This window comes from Eumetopias jubatus, unplaced genomic scaffold (assembly GCF_037043125.1).
Source record: "Eumetopias jubatus isolate StellerSeaLion01/CBP00866 unplaced genomic scaffold, mEumJub1_p1.0 scaffold_11, whole genome shotgun sequence".
Lineage (NCBI taxonomy): Eukaryota > Metazoa > Chordata > Mammalia > Carnivora > Otariidae > Eumetopias > Eumetopias jubatus.
In genome coordinates this window covers 36,688,446-36,708,372 of record NW_028274817.1, presented here as the reverse complement: position 1 = coordinate 36,708,372, position 19,927 = coordinate 36,688,446, and the positions used below count along the sequence as shown (strand labels likewise).

At 42.2% G+C, this 19,927-nt stretch overlaps 1 protein-coding gene across 7 annotated transcripts in view; it reads left to right on the top strand.

Moving 5' to 3' along the window:
* Positions 1-19,927, top strand: part of TMEM164 (transmembrane protein 164) — a 161,416-nt gene that overhangs the window by 59,639 nt on the left and 81,850 nt on the right. For 6 of the 7 annotated variants that reach the window (XM_088028682.1, XM_088028685.1, XM_088028683.1 and 3 more), the window contains one exon: positions 5,431-5,480. The exons of the other annotated variant lie outside the window; for it this stretch is intronic. In XM_088028682.1, coding sequence (XP_087884808.1) covers positions 5,431-5,480 — 50 coding nt within the window. The remainder of the gene's footprint in view (positions 1-5,430; positions 5,481-19,927) is intronic. 7 annotated transcript variants of the gene reach the window in all.

The window sequence follows — 19,927 nt, the reverse complement described above, 5'->3', positions numbered from 1 at the left end:
AGTGGGGGGGCAAGGAAGTTATTAGCAAAGGAGAAAAAAAGAAAAGAAAAGATTGTTTCAGGCAAGGTCACCTTCCCTTGGGAAGGGCAAAGGTTCTTATTAGGTGGATTACATCATCTTCCTTTGGGGAATGGAGTACTTAGTTGGTGCTGGCCAGAAAATTCCAGATTGATTGGCTTAAAATTCTACTGGGGGAGTTGAAACTGCAATTAAGTCTTGGTTTGTTATCTTGGGGGTGAGTGAATCCACCTTGGGCCTCTGGCTTTCTTTTAGCAAGGAGAACCTTGAAGTAGTACAGGGAGCTTTCCTGGGGAATCTGAGAGGGTATGGAAAAAACCTGTGCGTTTTTTCCCCCTCCATTTTTAAGGATCTGAGGCGTATCAGAACCCAGCAGACCTGGTTTTGAATGAGGTGGGTTGGAGCTAAGATGAGTACGTCTTCAGGGAATGCTAGACTCTGCAACCCATCTATGTAAACGTAATTTGCTGCCCAGTTTGGTTGCGTTTGGAGAGGTCTTGCATTGTAGTGACTAGATCCTGTGAGCTGTGTGGTGGTATAGGTGGTATAGGTGTGGGGTGGTATAGCTGTGTGGGGTCAAGGGGCAGGGCTAGAGTCTAAAGAAGAGAAGCCATCAGGAGGTGTGGACCGTGTCAGGTGCGAGGTGGAAAGTGTGTTGAATTGGGAGTTTAACGGATCTGGGTTCTTGTTGGAACCTTTTCCCTTAGGTACCTTCATCTGCAAAGTGGAATTTAATAGCAAGGCCCCGCTCATCTCCCAAACGACTGGAGAGTAGAAGTGCTTTGTAGCACATCTCTCTCTGTTACCACCTGTCCTCGCCCTTTTCTTCAGGTGCTGAACTGGGCAGATTTCAGCATGAATACAGAAGCGCCAACTCGGTGCTGGGATAGGCTCAGATACATTCCCTTCTTCCTACTGTCCTTGTTTGCACTTCTAAGTGTCCTGTACTTCCCACCCTATTTGCAACTGAAGGGATGGTTTAGCTTTCCATCTGCTGGTCTAAAACATGCTACCAAAATTTGGAGGTGGATGGCATCCCAGCAAGGAAGAAAGCAGGGATGTTCAGGCCAAGGCTAGGGGCCATCGGGCCTCTGAATTAAAATGTTATTTTCGCATGGCTTCTTTGGTTAACAGTGATTATGGATGTGGCTCCAGCATGCTAGGGCAGAGAGGTTCAATGTCATAAATCTTTGAAGTTCCTGAGGGGGGCCATGAGTTTACCGGAAATGGAATATGATGAACTTGAGGTCTTTTTTTCAGACCTGCTGATTCGATATGTCTACATGTATCTGATTTAAAGATTGCTCAAAAGGCGCCCGGCTAGCTCAGTCGGAAGAGCATGAGACTCTTAAAGGTTGCTCAAAGAAGATACCCTCTATCTTGGTGATGGGAATAGACACGCCCGATGAGAAAGGCCAAAGTGTTGATTAGAGTGGCTTGGCCACATGAAACTAACTGTTGGAAAATTCAGTTAGGGTCAAAACTAGATTGATTAGCTGCCTCAAAAGAAATTAGACCCATCATTGGTTGGGGCTGGAGGATTTGCTCCCTTTAGTAGGTTTCTGGGTTTTTGGTATAGGGCTGTCATGAATCAGAGCCAGCCAAATGGAGCGGTTAGAGGGGAATCTGCCCCAAGAATCTGCTCATCTCTCCTTGGCTGTGGGAAAAGTAAGAATCAACTGTGGGGCTCAGTGTTGTATTTTTGCTTCTCTGTTTAGCATGTTAGCATGAAGTATCTTGGCTATTCCAGAATCTCAGGAAGGCTGCTGTCATGGCTCTTAGGTGACTCCAGAAATATTGAGGACCTTTCCAAGGTGGTTGGGGGCCCCTGTCTGCTCTCTGTATACTGTAGCTTGTGAGTGTAGCCTTTGAGGGGCCTGATGCTCAGTAACTGAGTGCAACCTCCAACTTGATCCCTTGCTTAAGGTGAGTAACTTTACTGCTGGGTCAGTGGTAGAGAATACCAACTTTGTTTTTTTCCTTCTTGGATTGCTCCTGAGGGGTGGGGTGGGAAGTAGGGATAAATTAATGTTTGGATGATTGAGATTCCAAATTGACAGTCCTTGTCCCAAACCATTCAGGTCAGATGTATTTCAGAAGTCAGAAATTTTTGGATTTCAGAAAGGTAATACGGGGGCACCTGGTTGGCTCAGTCAGTAGAGCACTTGACTCTTGATCACATGGTTATGAATTCAAGCCCCATGTTGGGTGTAGAGCTTACTTAAAAAAATCAGAAAGTCAATACAGTGAATGTGGAATATTTTATATATGCTCCCAGTGGGATCTGGGGTAACATCCTATAGTCAAAAGATTATTATTATTATTATTATTATTCTTTTAAGGATTGATTTATTTTAGAGAGAGAGATTGAGAAAGAGAGCATGAGCAGGGGGAGGGGCAAGGGGAGAGGGAGAGATAGAATCTCCAGCACACTCCCTGCTGAGCGAGGAGTCTGATGTGGAGTTCAATCTCACAACCCCAGAGATCATGACCTGAGCCGAAATCAAGAGTCGGATGCTCAACTGACTGAGCCACCCAGGTGCCCCCCAAAGATACTATTTTTTATGGAAGCCATATGAATACTTATCATAAGTGGAATAAATATGTCCATAAATAGTCTCAGCTCAGTTCAAGTCATACTTGCTACCAAATTAGCTTTGAAAAAAACCCAACTTTTGGTTTTTAGAGCTTTTTGGATTTGATGATTACCACTGGAGGATTATGGGCCTGTAATTGTCATTGATTTTGCACTATTAATCAAATTGATCCACAGGGTGAAAGGCTTGTTCTCGGTGGATATTTCCTTGGCTGGGTTCTCTAATCAGGTATTTTGCAGGTAGTGGACTCCCGGCCACATTCCTTTCGAGACCCTTTCTCTTTTCCCTTCTTCTTTCTCTTCCTCTTGGTAGGGATTCAAGCAGGTGTTTTTCTTTGTAATGATTTTCCTTATAGTACCCTTTATTTCTAAATGTAGATTTTGAGAGAACCAAAGAGCCAAATGCTAAAGAATATACACGTGACAGAGCCAAACAAGTGCGTAATGCAGATAACTTATTTTTTTAAAGATTTTATTTATTTATTTGATAGAGAGAGAGAGAGAGCACAAGTAGGCAGAGAGGCAGGCAGAGGGAGAGGGAGAAGCAGGCTCTTCGCTGAGCAGGGAGCCTGACGTGGGGCTGGATCCCAGGACCCTGGGATCATGACCTGAGCCGAAGGCAGCCGACTTAACTAACTGAGCCACCCAGGCGCCCCATAGCAGATAACCTATTTTAATAAATGCTCACAGCAAGATAGGGACACATATCAATGACTTTGTAAACCACACCATTAAATCACTGTAGAGGAAGGAACTCCACAAATATGAGTTTCATTCTTTCATTAATCCTTAGTCCTGTTGAATGTCTCTGACTCCTGTAATAGTCCAGGCCAAGGTCAAACAGTCATCATATCTGGTGGCCAGGAGTGGTTGAATCTCCTGGGGCATTTGTTAAACATGCAGATTCCTGGAGTCCCAGACTTTTGAGGTCAGCATTCCTAATGGGGGAGCCCAGGAATCTGCATGTTCGATCAGTTGCTCTGAAGGGGTTTCTTTGTCTCACTTGAGAACCAGTGCTTTGATGAAGGTCATACAGATGCAGTTTTTGTATAACCCAGGCCTAGGTCAAACCAAGTAGCATGGAACTGATTTGACTCTTAGAAGGACAAGGTTCTTCTTGTTTGGTTTGCCCTGGGGAGGAGAATAGAAGAGTAGAACTACCTGGTCATGGTTAGAAATAAGCCAATCAAATATGGGGGAGGAAAAATAATTTTCCCTCTACCCTTCTAGGTTCTTCTTTTTTTTTTTTGAAAGAAAGATTCCATTTCTAGGTTTACTTATTTTTTTTAAAGATTTTATTTATTTATTTGAGAAAGAGAGAATGAGAGACAGAGAGCACAAGAGGGAAGAGGGTCAGAGGGAGAAGCAGACTCTCTGCCGAGCAGGGAGCCTGATGTGGGACTCGATCCCGGGACTCCAGGATCATGGCCTGAGCCGAAGGCAGTTGCTTAACCAACTGAGCCACCCAGGCACCCCCTTCTAGGTTCTTGACTGAGACCTCTCCCCCTCCCGACAATGTAATAAAAGACCAGTTAACAGGAGAAAAACAAATGGAGGTTTAATAGTATGTATACCTCCTGCAGACATGGGAGAGACCCAGGAAAATTGAGTAACTCCCTGAATGGCCCAAGCCACCACCTTAAATACCATCTCTGGCTTAGAGACAAAAGGAGGACATTGGGTGGTAGGGGTAGGGTAGGGCAGAAGGCCAGTTATGGGAGGGGACCAGGAAGAGCATGGTAATCAAGGGTAAGGTCATTATGCAGGTTGAGGTCAGTGTCTTCTCCATTGAAAAGAGTGTCTAGAGTTTGAGTCATCCTTCTTTTCCTGGTATGGGGGGGCATTCTTACAAATGGAGATTTCCCTTAGGATTGTAACTGTCTCCTACGAAAAGGTAACTTCTCACTTTTCAGTGCTTTTCCTATGTCTACTGTTTCTTAAAAAAATAATCGGGCTAAAATAACCCTTATGCCAAAGAGACATATTTCAGGGTGGCAAATTCTGCTCCCCTTCAAAATCAAAGGGAGGCTTGGAGCCTGGGCATGGCAATATTGGTAGGGTTGCTAGATAGAACGAAGGAGGCCCAGTTAAATTTGAATTTCAGATAAACAGTGAATAATGTTTTTATATAAGTATATCCTAAATATTGCATGGAACTTACACAAAAACATTATTCACTGTTTATCTGAAATTCAAATTTAACTGGGCCTCCTGTGTTTTTATTTGCTAAATCTGGCAGTGCTGGGTATTGATTAACGCCCCCTTCCCCGTGGGAGGCAAACCAGATGGCATTTACGTACTTTGTCCCATTCATGGAATACATTTTTGTCTTGGGTTAAAAGCTTCTCAGACTGGCTACTATATCATATTGCATTGAAGAGTTGAAAAATTGAGTCTTGTTCTAGAGGTTAAGAGGAAATGTTCTAGAGGCAAAAAAAAAAGGCCTAAGAAAGGCTTTTCCCATCTTGCCCCCAAACGCTCCCTCACGCTCTATCCCTCTCCCTCTTCCCCACTGTATCTCTCTCTCTCTCTCTCTCTCTCTCTCTCTCTCTCTCTCTCTCACACACACACACACACACACACACACACACACACACACACACACAAATGTCCCCGCACCTAGATACCTGTGCAAACAGAAACACGTTTGGAAAACCACCTGCTTGCCTTTTTAAGTTTTTATATTGCATTTTTCATGTTAGAGTTTGGTTATTTATTGTTACTATTATCATTTTACTGTTGTTATTGAAGTAACATTGTCTAACCGTGTCCAGTACTGCTCTTGATAACCATACTTAACTCTTTTTTAATTGCAGATCTTTCTCCTGGCCTGCCCTCCATGTCCTGGGGCTATCGTCGTCTTCAAGTAAGGGAAAATTGGTTTTTGCTCTGTTGCCATTGCTATTCCGAATGTTCTTTGTGATAACCAAGGGTGATGAGCACATTGATGTGAACATCTTGGGCCTGCCCCCGCTTTGTCTCTGGGCTTCCCAAGGAACAAAAGTCTATGAGGCCCAGTGAAACACGGGGATATTATATGCAGAGATTTGGCTTTGGTCAAGCCCTGACAAGTCCTTTTTAGCGAGTGTTTGTGGTGGTGGTTTATGGCCAAGCCCTGCTCCCTTGGAAGGTTGCTGGCTTCCTGCAGTTTCTCTCCAGAGCATGTTGGGGGCCATGCGGCTTCCCTCCTCTCAAGAATCATTGCCCTGTCATCCTGCTGCTTCCCTGAGGAGCTGGTTCTTCACTTTGAAGACCTTTGTTCCTATGTTTCTGTGTTTTTTTTTTTTTTTGTGCAAATTAAAGTGAGGGGAAGAAAAAAATCACCTTTACAAGTCCTGACTTTCTTAAAAATAGCAAGCATCAGATCCATTAAAGTGTACTGCAGGCAAATCATGTTTATCTGAAGGCAAATTTGCTTAAAGGAAATTCTCAAGAGTCCCAGAACCCTCCTTTTAACCACGAGTTATGACCATCTCGCTTATCAAGCCTTTTTATTGGCGTTGCTAATGAGCAGCTAAATTGACCAAATTAATTCCATCTCTTTCCCCTTTCCCCGGCCCCCATTTTGGAGCTGTTCCTGAGCAGAGGAGACAGGAAGTAAAGGGCCCAGCAGATCCTTGGGTAATCGAAGAGTGGTGTAAATGGCTTTCTGATTTACTTAGGTCATTAAAGTGTTAGATAGGGAGAAATATACCCCATTTGCTGCTTCGAACAGCTCCTTGGAATAGCCACTTAGTCTCTTGCCTTAGGTGAGTAACTTTCTGCTGGATGAGGGCAAATGGATCCTGATTTCACATATCTTGTACTTGAAAAGCTCCCAAGTGGAAGGCTATTTAACCCTGTTTCCTTCCCTTCATTTCCCAAAATGAGCTCTATTTTTCAGTGTAATGTTTTAAACTAACATTTATTGGTTTTATTTCATAATTATTAAAGTAACAATTCTCATTAGAGGAAATACAGAGACACATAAAAAAAATAAACACCACCCTTAATCTACCACCAAGAAATAATTTTGGTTACTGCTTTTTTTTTTTTTTTAAGAAGCAGAGATCATATTTAGGATTCTTACTGTATCTTTTCTAAATTTAATTCAATTTGTATATATGTGTATGCATATGAAAATACATAAACATGACTGCTAAATTTCTTTTTATTTTTTTTAGAGTGGTTCTATTTTTTTTCTTTTCTCCTTGTTTTGTTTGACTCCTACCTCTGCCTTTCCACACCTGCAGATTACCAAACCAGTGTGTATCCTTCCAGATTTTTCTCCACGCTCATTAGGTGTACACACACGCACGTACACACACACACACAGGGATTTTGGAATGTTTTACTGTTGTTGTTCACTGCTTGTTTTACAAAAATAGAATCTTATATATACTGTAATACATCTTGCTTTTTCACTCAACAGTATCTCACGGGGATCTATCAAATTTTATTGGTATACCTTATTCCTTTACAAAGCTGCAAAATATTTCATGGATGCCCAACTTAGCCATTCTTCTCATTCCTTTGTAAGATTTTATTTTTAAGTAATCTCTCTGCTCAACATGGGGCCCGAACCTCCAACTCTGAGATCAAGAGTCCTGTGGTCCACTGGCTGAGCCAGCCAGGTTTCCCTAGCTCTTCTTCTATGCGTGAATGTTTATATTCATGCTTTCCATATTGCTGCCACTATAATCAATGCTGAAATCAACATCATTGGGCATATGCCCTTAAATACTGGTGCTTTCAATTTATACGTACACACACATACACACGAATGTTTACATATAAATATACATATTTATGTTAATAGATATTTCCATACTGATATACAAAAATAGGCTGTTACAATTCACTTTCCCCATTTGTATGTAATATGAGATTATTCTTTTCTTCATATCCATACCAGCATAAGGTGTTATGATTCTTTTATAATTTTTGACAACTTAATGGATACATTTCCTTGGCTACTAATGAATTTCAGTATTTTTTTATCCAATTAAATTTATTTTTTGAATTGTCTGTTCATACCATCTGCCCCTTTCTTATGGGTTGCTTAGGTTTTCTTAATTTGTAAGACTTCTTTGTATATTTTGGATATTGGCCCTTTGTCTATAGGCATTATTATAGATATTTTTCCCAAATCTGTATGTGCTGATTTGGCTGATGGTATATTTTTCTATGTGTTTTTTTTTTTTTACATTTTTTCATATTCAAATATGATTACTTTCTTATAGCTTCTGGGTTCCCAGTTTTAGTTAAGGTGATTTTCTTAAAGATGGCTAACTAGTTGTGCTAGCGTGATATATTACATAATCCCTACTCTCCCCTGTGAACTGAACTACCATTTTTGTCACCTATTAAACTTTTTATATATGAGGATCCATGCATGGATTCTCTATTCTGTTCCATCTGTTTGTCTATTTGTGCACTCAGATCGTGTTGATTTGATTACATTAGCTTAAAAAATATTTTTCTTGTCTATTCATCGGCATTTGTTTTCTTACATGTAAATTTGAAGATCACTTTTATTCAACCCTCCCCACCAGCCCTATTTGGATTCTAATTAGAATTGCATTAAATGTATATTTCAGTTTTGTGAGAACTGATGTTTTAAAATTATGTAGCTCTTTTAATCTAAGAAATGGTATTTTTTTCCCCATCTGTTCAGATCTCATTTTATGCCTTTCTTGATACATTTATTCCTGAAGAATTAATAGCTTTTCTGTCCATTATGAGTTGAATATTGCTCACCTTTCCATTCCTAAGTGCTTCTTGCTAGACTAGAAAAAGGTTATTGATTTTAACAGTAGTCCTCATATCTTTCCATCTTCTCTTGTTAGGTTTGGTAAAATTTATTTTTATTTTATCCCATCTTTCCGATGGTTACACCAGTAATTTTCTTTGGTTTTTTCGTTTGCTTGAAACTCAGAGTGAAATAAAAATGGAGCTGGTGGGCCACTGTGTCTAAACGGATTTTAAATGGAGATTGTCTCTGTGTTTCTTCATATTTGCTGTTGGTGTTGGTTGAATAGCCCTATTACATGTGAAGAGTTTCCACATGTACTTAGAGATATTTTCAAAGAAAACGGTACCCGCATTTTATCAAATTCTTTTTCATGTCTGTTGAGTATGGGTTTTTTTTTTTTCTGTTTAAGTTTTTGATACAGTGAGTTATGTGGATAAATTTTCTGGTTTTGAATTACTCTTATATACTGATGTAAGTCCTGCTGGTCATAGTATATTATTTTGATGCTTTGCTGGATTCCATTTGTCAATCCTTTGTTTAGAACCCTTGCTTTAGAATTCATACGTGAGATGGGAGTCATTTTTTGGGATTCTTTTCATCAGGTGTAAGGATTAAAATGGAATTGCAGAGCACTTCTCTTTCTCTGGCCTGGAATAATTTAATTACCCTTAGAAATTATGTGTTAAATTTTTACCTTTTTAAAAATTATTTTTCTTTTGCTGTTTTTAGAAATTATGTTTTGTTTTTTTTTTTAAAGGTCAGGTAAAACTCAACTGTGAAGCTCCTCTGGTCCTAGTGCCTTTTTCAGTTGGTACACCTTTAACCACCTTTCCAGTGTCTTCTATGGTAATTCATCTATTCAGATCCTTGGGTCAGTTTTGGTCATTTATCATTTACTGGGGAGTTACCTGTTTCTTCTGAGTTTTCGGATTTGTTGCCATGAATTCAGTGGAGCATGTAGTAGTCTCTTATTTTATAATTTTAAAAACTCTCTCCTCATCTGTAGTCATGTCTTCTTTCTTGGGTTTAATCTTGTCTGTTTTTGTGTTTTCATTATTTATAGTTTAGTCAGGTTAGTAAGTACTTGATCTATTTTTGGTTGCTTTATAGAACCTGCTTTTGGATATAGTTATATATCTACACGGTCAAAAGGTGTGTATTTATTCCTTTCCCTTTTGCCTTCTTTAATTATCATTTTCTATTCTGCTTTATTTACTTAATATCATGTTTTCCCCCATTTTATTACAAACTCATCATCCACATCATTTTAAAATTAAACTTTCTATGTTTTGAGATAATTATATAATGAATATGATATCATAATACAGATGCAGTTGTAAGAAGACTACAGAGAGATCCTATGTACCCTTCACTTAGTTTCCTCCAGTAGTAACTTTTGCAAAACTGTACTAAAATGTGACAACCAGGATATTGACATTGGCACTGTCAAGGTATAGAACAGTTCCATCACCATGAGGGTCTTTGCCCTTTTATTTATTTTTTTTTTAAATTTTTTAAAAGATTTATTTATCTGAGAGAGAGAGAGAGAGAGCATGAGCAGGAGGGGCAGAGGGAGAGAGAATCTTAAGCAGACTCTGTGCTGAGTGTGGAGCCCAGTGTGGGGCTCGATCTCATGACCCTGAGATCACGACCTGATCTGAAACCAAGAGTTGGATGTTTAACTGGCTGTGCCGCCCAGGCGCCCCTCCTGTTGCCCTTTTAGAGCCACTCTCACTACTCTCCCACCTGTCTCCTGTCCCTGACCCCTGGCAGCTCATCTGTTCTCCATGTTTGAACCTTTGTTATTTCAAGAATGCTATATAAATGGAATCATACAGTATGTTACCTTTGGGATTGGCCTTTTTTTAAACTTATAATTCCTTGCAGATCCATCCAAGTTTTTATCATACACCTAATTTTTCGTGGGTGCATACGATTCCACTGTGTGGAAATACGACAGGCAGTGTGAAGTTAAAAATCAGTATTTTAGAAAATAGTTCTCAATATAATAACTCCACCTTACTTTAGTATAGGTCCTTAACTGTTTTCAAAGTACTTTGTCTTAAACGAGCTCATCTAATCCTTCAAATAATGCTGTGAGATAGGGACTATGTTATTCATACTACAAATCAAGCAGTTGGGGCCAAGAGGTATTAGCTTGCCTAACATTACAGAGTGGCAGAACCAGGATTCCCTTCTTCCTTTCCTGCTAATCCTCACAGTCAGGTTTTACTGTGTGCCTAGGCATGGAGGGAAATACTTAACATGGATTATCACATTTAATTCTTCCAACAAACCTATGTGGATGGCGGAAATTATATCCCCAGTTACATCAAGAAAACGGAGGCTCAGGAAGTTGCAGTGACCTCAGTGTTTTCTGCTCTTTTGCTGTTCTAGTATTATTTTAGGAGGTAGAACCATGAAGCACCCTATTGAACATGGCACAAATCTCAGTGTACACAGGTGGGCACCCCTGTGGTCCTCAGGCCAGTACGTTCTGGAGGTTGCATTGACTAGCACTGTATCCCCATCTCTTGTTTTTTCTATTGGCCCTTTGCTGTGCCAGCCAAGCATGAGTTTGTCTGCTTCCCAGCTAAGCAGGGGCTGGCGTGTTCTTCTTGGAGGCGTGCCCAGACGCTGCAGGAAAGGGGTATGGTGTGCCCAGGAGGCCACATGCCCCATGCTGGGCACGGGCTGGCAATTCTTTGTGGGGTGGGGAGGGGGCGGGATTCTCCACAGGGTTCCCATGGTGCACTCGACAAGAGGGAATGGCGGTTCCCCAGTGTTCTGGCTGGGTCCCAGAGTGCTTCATTTATGTGCCCCTCAGTTGACATGCGGCTGGCTAAGTCTGCAGCTAAGAAAGGCTTCCTCAGCAGCAAGCGTGTATGCAGAGGACGGAGCTGAGGTCAGCAGGGGTTGCTACCTGGCCCACCATCACAGCAACCTTGGACATGGTGCTCTTTTGATCACCAGTATCTCTAACTCCTAGAATCCCAGCCTGGCAAGCTTTTGGCTTCTGAAGGTTTCTACTCCCTTCTCTTCTTGGCTCCTCATCTCTGTGGATGCTCGTATAGCAGCACCCAAATTGCTTGTTGTGTTGTGTGTGGACTTGCAGCACTGTTCTCTGTCTCTTTGAATCTGAGCCATTTTCTTTCTACTCATTTTGGCTGTTTAGAGCAGTTCTTCCCTGAAGAGCCACATCCCGGTACCTTCAATATCCGGGCCACAGAATTCTTCCTCTCACTCAGGTTTGAGCAAAACCCGTATATTCTTAGAGACCCTTCGGTGCGTGCTATCCTGCTACGAACTTCAAAAAAAGTTACCTGTTTCAATCACCTTGATCGCACATACCCAGTCCCATAATATGAACCAGCCTGCCTTGCAGGTTTGTAATTAATTAAATAATTAATTGAAGTATCGTTGACATATTTTATTGGTTTCAGGTCTATAACATAGTGACACAATTATGTATATTATAAAATGCTCACCGGGGTAAGTGTGGTTACCATCTGTCACCATACAAAGTTATTACAAGAGTATTGACTATATTCCCTGTGCTGTACTTTTCATCCCTGTGACTTTTTTATTTTGTAACTTCAAGTCTCTGCCTCTTAATCTCCTTCACCTAGAGTGCCTATCCCTCTACCCTCCTCCACTCTGGGAACCCGCCAGTTTATTCTCTGAATTTATGAGTCTGCTTCTGATTTTTTTTTTTTTTTGGTTTGTTTCTTTGTTTTGCTTTTTAGATTCTACATGTAAGTGCAGTCATATGATATTGGTCTTTTTCTGACTGACTTATTTCACTTAGCATAATACCCTCTAGGTCCATCCGAGTTGTTGCAAGGGGCACGATTTCACTCTTTTTGATGGCCGAGTAATATTCCATTGTCTGTATAGACTTTATCTTCTCTATCCATTCATTTATTGATGGATCACAGGTTCTTTTTTTTTTTTAAGATTTTATTTATTCATTTGCGAGAGAGACAGAGAGAGAACAAGCAGGGGGAGAGACAGAGGGAGAGGGAGAAGCAGACTCTCCGCTGAGCAAGGAGCCCGATGCGGGACTCGATCCCAGGACCCCGGGATCATGACCCAAGCCGAAGGCAGACGCTTAACTATCTGAGCCACCCAGGCGCCTGCATCACAGGCTCTTGATACATAAGACACCCGTTTTCAAACCTAAGGGATTGGAGGGAGGGTCTTGTTACATACAGTGTAGCCAGGTTCTCCACAGCTCACCCCACCCATCTTACTCAGTTTTCTTCCCTTCAAATTTCAAATTTCATTATAGAAAATCCCAAACCTATATATACTATGCCAGTTACTCATTGTATATTTTCCTCTCTGAATTGTCACTTCATGTTCTCTGCCCAGTTATTACATAGGGGTATTTCTCTTCTTATTGATCTGCATGAATCATCCATATACAGAGTATTAATCCTTTATCAACTTTGCAGGAAGTGTTTTCCCCCGATTGTATTCTAACTTGTTGATCAGGCTTCTGATATACAGTTGACGTTTTTATTGGACAAATTGATTGGTTTCCAAGCTGCCTTCAGACCATGGTAATTTCTTCTGGTGTTTTTACACCTGAAAAGTTTTCCCCTTCAAAGATCAGGTAGACAATCTGTTTTTTTTTGTTTGTTTGTTTTTTGTTTTTTCATTTATTTTTAGAGTGAGAAAGAGAGAAAGAGCAGGGGGAGGGGCAGAGGGAGAGGGAGAGAAAGAATTTCAAGCAGACTCCGTGCTGAGTGTGGAGCCAACATGGGGCTCGATCTCACAAGCCCGAGTTCATGACCTGAGCTGAAATCAAGAGTCAGGCACTTAACCGACTGAGCCACTCAGGCGCCCCGACAATCTGGTTTTTTAATTATTTTTTTTTTTTTAAAAATTTAGCTATTCATTTTGTGAATAGTATGAGGTAGGGATATACTTTATATTTTTTTCCTCAAATTGTCATTTTTTGGAAGACTGTTTATTGAATAATCATTCCCTGTGATTATTGCTATTGTGTACTTAAATTCTTATGTATGCTAGGATTTATTTTGGGGGCTTGTACTATTCCACTGATGTCTCTGTTGGGTCCCTCACCAGTTTCATACTCTCATCTTTGCGACAGCTAGCAGGCCAGATTTCTCTTTGCCATTGTTCATAGCCTGTTACTTTACCCACACTTTTTTCTTAGCTAGTCTGAACCACTATTTCCTTCCAAAGGAACTTAGAATCTTTTTGTCAGACTCTTCTTAAAATTCTATTAGTTTTGGGGCACCTGGGTGGCTCAGTCGTTAAGCATCTGCGTTCGGCTGAGGTCATGATCGCAGGGTCCTGGGATCCAGCCCCATGTCGGGCTCCCTGCTCGGCGGGAAGCCTGCTTCTCCCTCTCCCACTCCCCCTGCTTGTGTTCCCTCTCTTGCTGTCTCTGTCTGTCAAATAAATAAATAAATAAAAATCTCAAATTCTATTAGTTTTGATGGGAATGACTTTAAACCTAAAATGTCATTAACATCATTATAATACAGTCTGTACATATGGGAAAAGATGTGGTAAATTTCTCAATGTATCCAGGTTTTCTTTCATGTTCTTTAAGGGTGGGTGCATGCGTGTGTGAATCCCACATATCTCTCATCAGGGTCATTCCCGGACAGTTTGTAGTTTATGGTATAATTTGTTTATTATTTATTGTATTTTCAAAGTAGTTATTACTGGAACATAGGAAAGATTTTGATTATACATGTTCATTTTATATTTGGCCACCATGCTTAACTATTTTAATAGTTTTTCAGTTGCTTCACTTGGATTATTTTGGGGTTTTTTTGTTTTTTTTTTTTAAAGATTTTATTTATTTATTTGAGAGAGAGAGAGAGAGACAGAGAGAGCATGAGAGGGGGGAGGGTCAGAGGGAGAAGCAGACTCCCCGCCGAGCAGGAAGCCCGATGCGGGACTCGATCCCGGGACTCCAGGATCATGACCTGAGCCGAAGGCAGACGCTTAACCATCTGAGCCACCCAGGCGCCCTTCACTTGGATTATTTTGGAAATTAATGGTATCAACAACCATATGGTAATCTTACCTCCTTATAAAGAGCGATTCTTCCTCCTATCCCCCATTTCAAGCCTGACTGTATTGGCTAGAACTTCTAGGACAATGTTAAATAATAGTGATACTGGCAGGAATTGTTTCCCTGCTTCTGATTTTAATGAAAATGTTTCTAGTGTTTTGCTGTTGATTCTGATGAAGGTTGTTGGTTTAGATTGGATGTCCTTTATAATGTTAAGGAATTCTCTTATTCTTAAATTACCATTTTTTTTTTTTTAAATCAGGAATGGTTGTCAAATGTAGCTAATTTAGCTAATGGTTTTTAAGAATCTGTTGAGAGGTTCATTTGGGTTTTCTCCTTTGACCTCCCCATTTGGTATGTTAAATGAATAGATTTCCTAATAACAACCTTTGTGGATTTCTAGGGTCAGCTTTCCTTTTCCTCTGCATGCTTGGGAGAGATTCAGGATTGGCTTCTGTACTACGAATTTGATTGATTTTGCTCCTTGCCATCTCCAATGTGATATTTATTTCTGCTGCTACAGTCTTCATTTCTTTCTAATTCTTTCTTGCTTTGCTGCTCTATCTTTTCTCCCCAGTTTGGTGTCTTTCCTTCTCAGTATTTTTTTTTTAAGTAATCTCTGCACCCAGCGTGGGGCTCGAACTCACGATCCCGAGATCAAGAGTCACGTGCACCTCTCCTTCTCAATGTGCTTTATTCTGATGGCATTCTATACCTGTTTCAGCGAGTCCATGTTTTCTGAGATTCTACTGAGGATGCAGTTTTGTAAAATACTTCTTCCGGTTCAGACACTAAATCCAGACTTTTGCGCTTCCTCCAAGTCTTCAGAATGATACGCACTTCTGCTCCCAGAGCCTTTCGTAGGAACCATGCTGTTTTTTGGGTATGTTTATACATATTCAAAGGAGGATTTATTTATTATTTGTCCAAGGTAGGGTCTCTGGATTGTCTTTGAGTATTATCATGTTCTCTTTGGTATTGGCTAGAAGCCCTTCTCAGCTCCTCTCTTGGTGGCAGGTCCGTGGCTTCTAGCCTGTTTGCCAGCGCTTAGCAGCTTCATCTAGTGGGTTCTTGCCGGACCTGGGCGGAATCACTTACCCCTACCACTAGGTTCTTTGGTACTCTGAGCAGATACGGTATGTGAAAAACTACAGCCTCCCACACACACTGCTACCTGAGTTCTACTTGGGCAGACTCCCACTTCCAGGACACAGTGTGCCAGCCCCAAAGCCATCACTTCCGGCCTTTTGATTTGGGGGAGCAGTCTCCAGATGCATATAGAGCAGTTTGATTTCCTTTGAGAGCTGTAGTGGAGTGGAGGCATGACTGTCCAGCGTGCTGGTTACTGGATTTCTAAGCCACGAGGCCGACAGTGGCAGGATGGACTCTGTCTTCCTGTCTTGTTTCAGGTTTCTGCTCCATGTGTTGGCCACAGATTTTTTTCCCCCTCATTTCGGCATTAGCCGTATTGGTAGTGCAGATTTCTGCCAGAGACTCGTAATAGGATGATGACCATCGGTCTAAGTTTTCAGTGATCTGGGGTTTTTTATTTTTTAATTTTTTATCTTTTTACCTTTTTCTGTCTTTTTGTAGGAATTTTAGTAGGAAGCTGGGAGGGGCTGTGTTATTGGATGTTAACCAAGTGCTATTTTTTTAAAGATTTTATTTATTTATTTGTCGGAGAGAGAGAGTGTACAAGCAGGGGGATGGCAGGCAGAGAGAGAAGCAGGCTCCCTGCTGAGCAAGGAGCCCCATGCGGGACTCGATTCCAGGACCCTGGGATCATGACCCGAGCCAAAGGCAGATGCTTAACTGACTGAGCCACCTAGGCATCCCAGCCAAGTGCTGTTTTAAACTAGAAATTTAGTGCACATTTTGGTTTAGAGCAGAGGTCGGCAATCTTTTTCTGTAAAGGGCCAGATAGTAAACTTTCTGAATGTTGTGGGCCATATGATCTCTGTTTTAACGATATAACTTTTTTGTAGTGTGAAAGCACCGTAGACAGTACCTAAGTGAATGGGCTTGGCTGTGTTCCAATAAAACTTTATTTACAAACACAGGGCAACCAGATGAAAAAGTTCTGGAGCTGAATGATGGTGATGATTGTATAACAATGTGAATGGACTTAATGCCGCTGAACTGTCTACTTAAAAATGGTTATGATGGTAAATTTTGTGATATGTGTATTTTACCACACCCCCCAAAAAAAAATCCAGAACATAAGAGGGCGACCATATTTTGCTGACCCTGAGTTTAGAGCAATTAAATCTAGTACACGGAAAGAGAGGGAGGGAGGAAGAAATTAAATGTATCCAGCAGGACAGTGCCACTGTTGAAGAATACTTTGCGAGAATAGGGCAGGGTTCTGGAAAACTGCGGTTCATCGTGGTGACATCATCCCATGGTCTTTAGGGATGGAGAGACACAGAGTTCATAGTTACACTTTTTGGCATAAGGATCAGATCAGGGATTTTGCACTCCCAAGACCTTCCTTCTTGGTGACTGGCAATACTTCTGTAGATGCAGGGGTCTCTTCTCGGGGCTAGAAAATGCTAGCTTTTTAGTTATTAACTATGCGTAGCAGACTCACTGGATAAAAAAGAGGAGCCACTGGTCACAGCCCGCTGGTTCTGCACCCCTCCTTGCCAAGATTCCTGAGCCATCGGGATTCACCTGTCAGCTGGAGACCCGGGCCCTCGGCATCGGGAACAATGCCATTCTGGGGACCCCACGCCACTTTTCTCTCAGCGGTGTGGAGAGGATGCTCCTGCTTCCCGGCTCCAGCCTTGGCCTCCCTCAGCTTGACCAAGACCTTGAACGAGCTCCAGGTCCAAACAGGGTCTTCCATCTGCTCAAGGGAGAAGGTCTCTGGTGTGTTTAATGCTGTTCTTGGAGCAGAGTTAGCAAATCGAGGTCCCTGTATATTACTCTCCCCCCTCTCCCAGCATGCAGTGGTTTGGACTTTCCTGGTCTCTGCTGGGTCTGTTATCCTGGCTGAAGGAGGGTGTTGTCACCACGTGGTGGCATGCACTCACTCCCCCTTCCCAGTCTCCATGGATCCCAGCACCACAGAGCGCTCTGAGTGCAGTCAGCCTCTTAGTTTTCAGCTTACTTGTTGGCATCCTGCCTGCTGGTTTGTTTTTTGTTTTTTGTGTTTTTTTTTGAAGAGGGTGAAATTCTTGGTTTCACAAGGGACTGGGAGCCTCTTAGGGAAGCCAGCCTTTTGGAACTCTCCTCTGTCTGAGCTGGGGTATTTTGAAGGACCAAATGAAGGAAAAGGGAGTGGCTGTTAAGATTTCCCTGGCTTTGGGTTGTGATCAGACAGTTCAGCTGCCTTGTGAGCATCCACGGCTTAATGTGCCTGGTTATCCAAGTGTGTGCCGCAAGGGTCGGGGGGGGACTCGGAGAGTGAGTCACTGAGCAGTGCCGACTGAATGGCAGGGAGCTCTTCCCCTACCCTGCCCCATAAGAAAAGTGCATAGCAGAGAGCTAGCACACATCTTCTGCCTCGGGAAGTATACCGTGGCCCTTCCCCCGTGAGCAAGCGGAAACCCTTAAATCTGCTCATTTTCATGTCCACATGGAGAGGAGTGGATCTGTGATGCAAGTGGGATTATTTGGTCATGAGTATCTGCTGACTCAGTCTGGAGAGGATTTTGAAGGAGATGAGATGAAATTTCATCTGTGCTGCAGAGAGCAGGGGGCGCGTTGCTGGCTGGAGAGAGGACTGTAGGCCGGGTGTGAGCCAAGGTAGGTGAGGGAAGCATGGGGCTGGGTGAGGGGAATGAGGGCAGCCTGACATGTGATCTTGGTGTTACAAGATTGATGCCCTGTTGGCCTTTGGGCCACATGGTATTACAAGAGTTCAGGAGCCCCACGACCTTCTCTTTTTCTAGATCCCACTTATTGTACTTTCAAATTTTTAAACAGTGGGACTTGGAGCAGGGAGCCTTCCTCTTACCGGGACTGTCCTGAGTTCAGGAGGGGGCCGCAGGTTGGACCTCCTGTGTCTTAATGTCTCAGAATGGCTTGACCATCGCAGCACCCCCTTTTCTAGTGTGCGACACATCGGCTGCCCTGGGACCTCCAAAAGAGCAGCCTTTTGGCACCTTGACCTGGGAGGTAGCTGCTTTTGGCCTTAGCTTTGGACTCACTGCGCAGGGTGTTTGGGAGACCATCTCTGACCCGAGCAGCTTTATTAAGACTGTGATCTTGGCAAGGGAGAGAAAGCCCTACATATGAATGCTGCAGGTTTAAAAGGGAGAGACACCTAGAAAGCCATCGTAAGTAAGTAGCAGTGCAAGGAGACCAGTTTCTTGTCTTACGCAGAATGCTGTTCTGGCGCCTGCTTTCCTAAGAGCCATTAACCCGTCAGGTTGCTGCCTTGCATCCATACATATTCTTTCTTAATGCTTAGAGGGGGGAAGCTGCTTTTGGTTGTCCATGGGCCTCCTCTCCTTCCGTACACACCAGAAGCTGCCTTCCTTCTCACTTGTACATATTCAATTTTGTTCTCTTTTGGGAGCTTTGGCTGCTCCAGTCCTGGCCCATATCTTCTGAGTATTCTCAGTGCCCCAACCAAATCCTCTCCAGGAAATCTCTCTGAAGGTTTCTGGAGTGGGGACTGCTTTTCTTTCTTTTCTTTTTTCTTTTTTTCTTCCTCTTGGGCTGCTCGGCTTTAAACATGTGTTTGGATGTTTATCATCTCCTGGTAAAAGGAATGCTGGGGATCCAGGTAACTTTTCCCATCTGGGAAAGCATGGAAGGCAGTATTCTGCAGAAGAATGGGGACTGATCATTTGGGGCCTCTTTTTACTTTGTCAGCCCACCCAGTCCTTACAGAAGCTAAGTGGCATATCTACGATGCTATGTATCAGGCAAAAGCAATTCCAGAAAAAAAAAACAAAAACGGTACAGCATAATAGATGAGGTTTGGGCAAGATCCGTAGGTGCTGTGCAGTGGGTAATGAAAAGATAGAAATATTTTGTTTTTATAAAAGTCATCTACCATCACTGGAAGAAAAACATCAAACGTTACAGAAAGCAACCATGTAGATAATGAGAGTACCTGATAATTCCTCTGGTAATAACGTGGGTATAATGTCCTCCCAGTCTTCTGCATGTACATACCCATTTTTTATTTATTTTTATTTTTTTAAATATTTATTTGAGACAGAGAGAGAGTGAGAGAGAGAGAGCGCAAGCAGGGGAGAGGGAGAAACAGGCTCCCCACCGAGCAGGGAGCCCGATGCGGGGCTCCATCCCAAGACTCTGGGATCATGACCTGAGCCGAAGGCAGACACTTAACCAACCAAGCCACCCAGGTGCCCCCATACCCATTTTTAAAAACCAAATTTGGGATTATTCTAGGCATCTCCAAAGATACGATTTGTAATCTCTCCAAAGTTAATATACCATGATTGTTTCCCCAGGTCATTAAGTATTCTTCTGCACGTGATTTCTCTTTTGTTGTTGTTAATTTAAAATCAATTAATTAACATAGAGTATATTATTAGTTTCA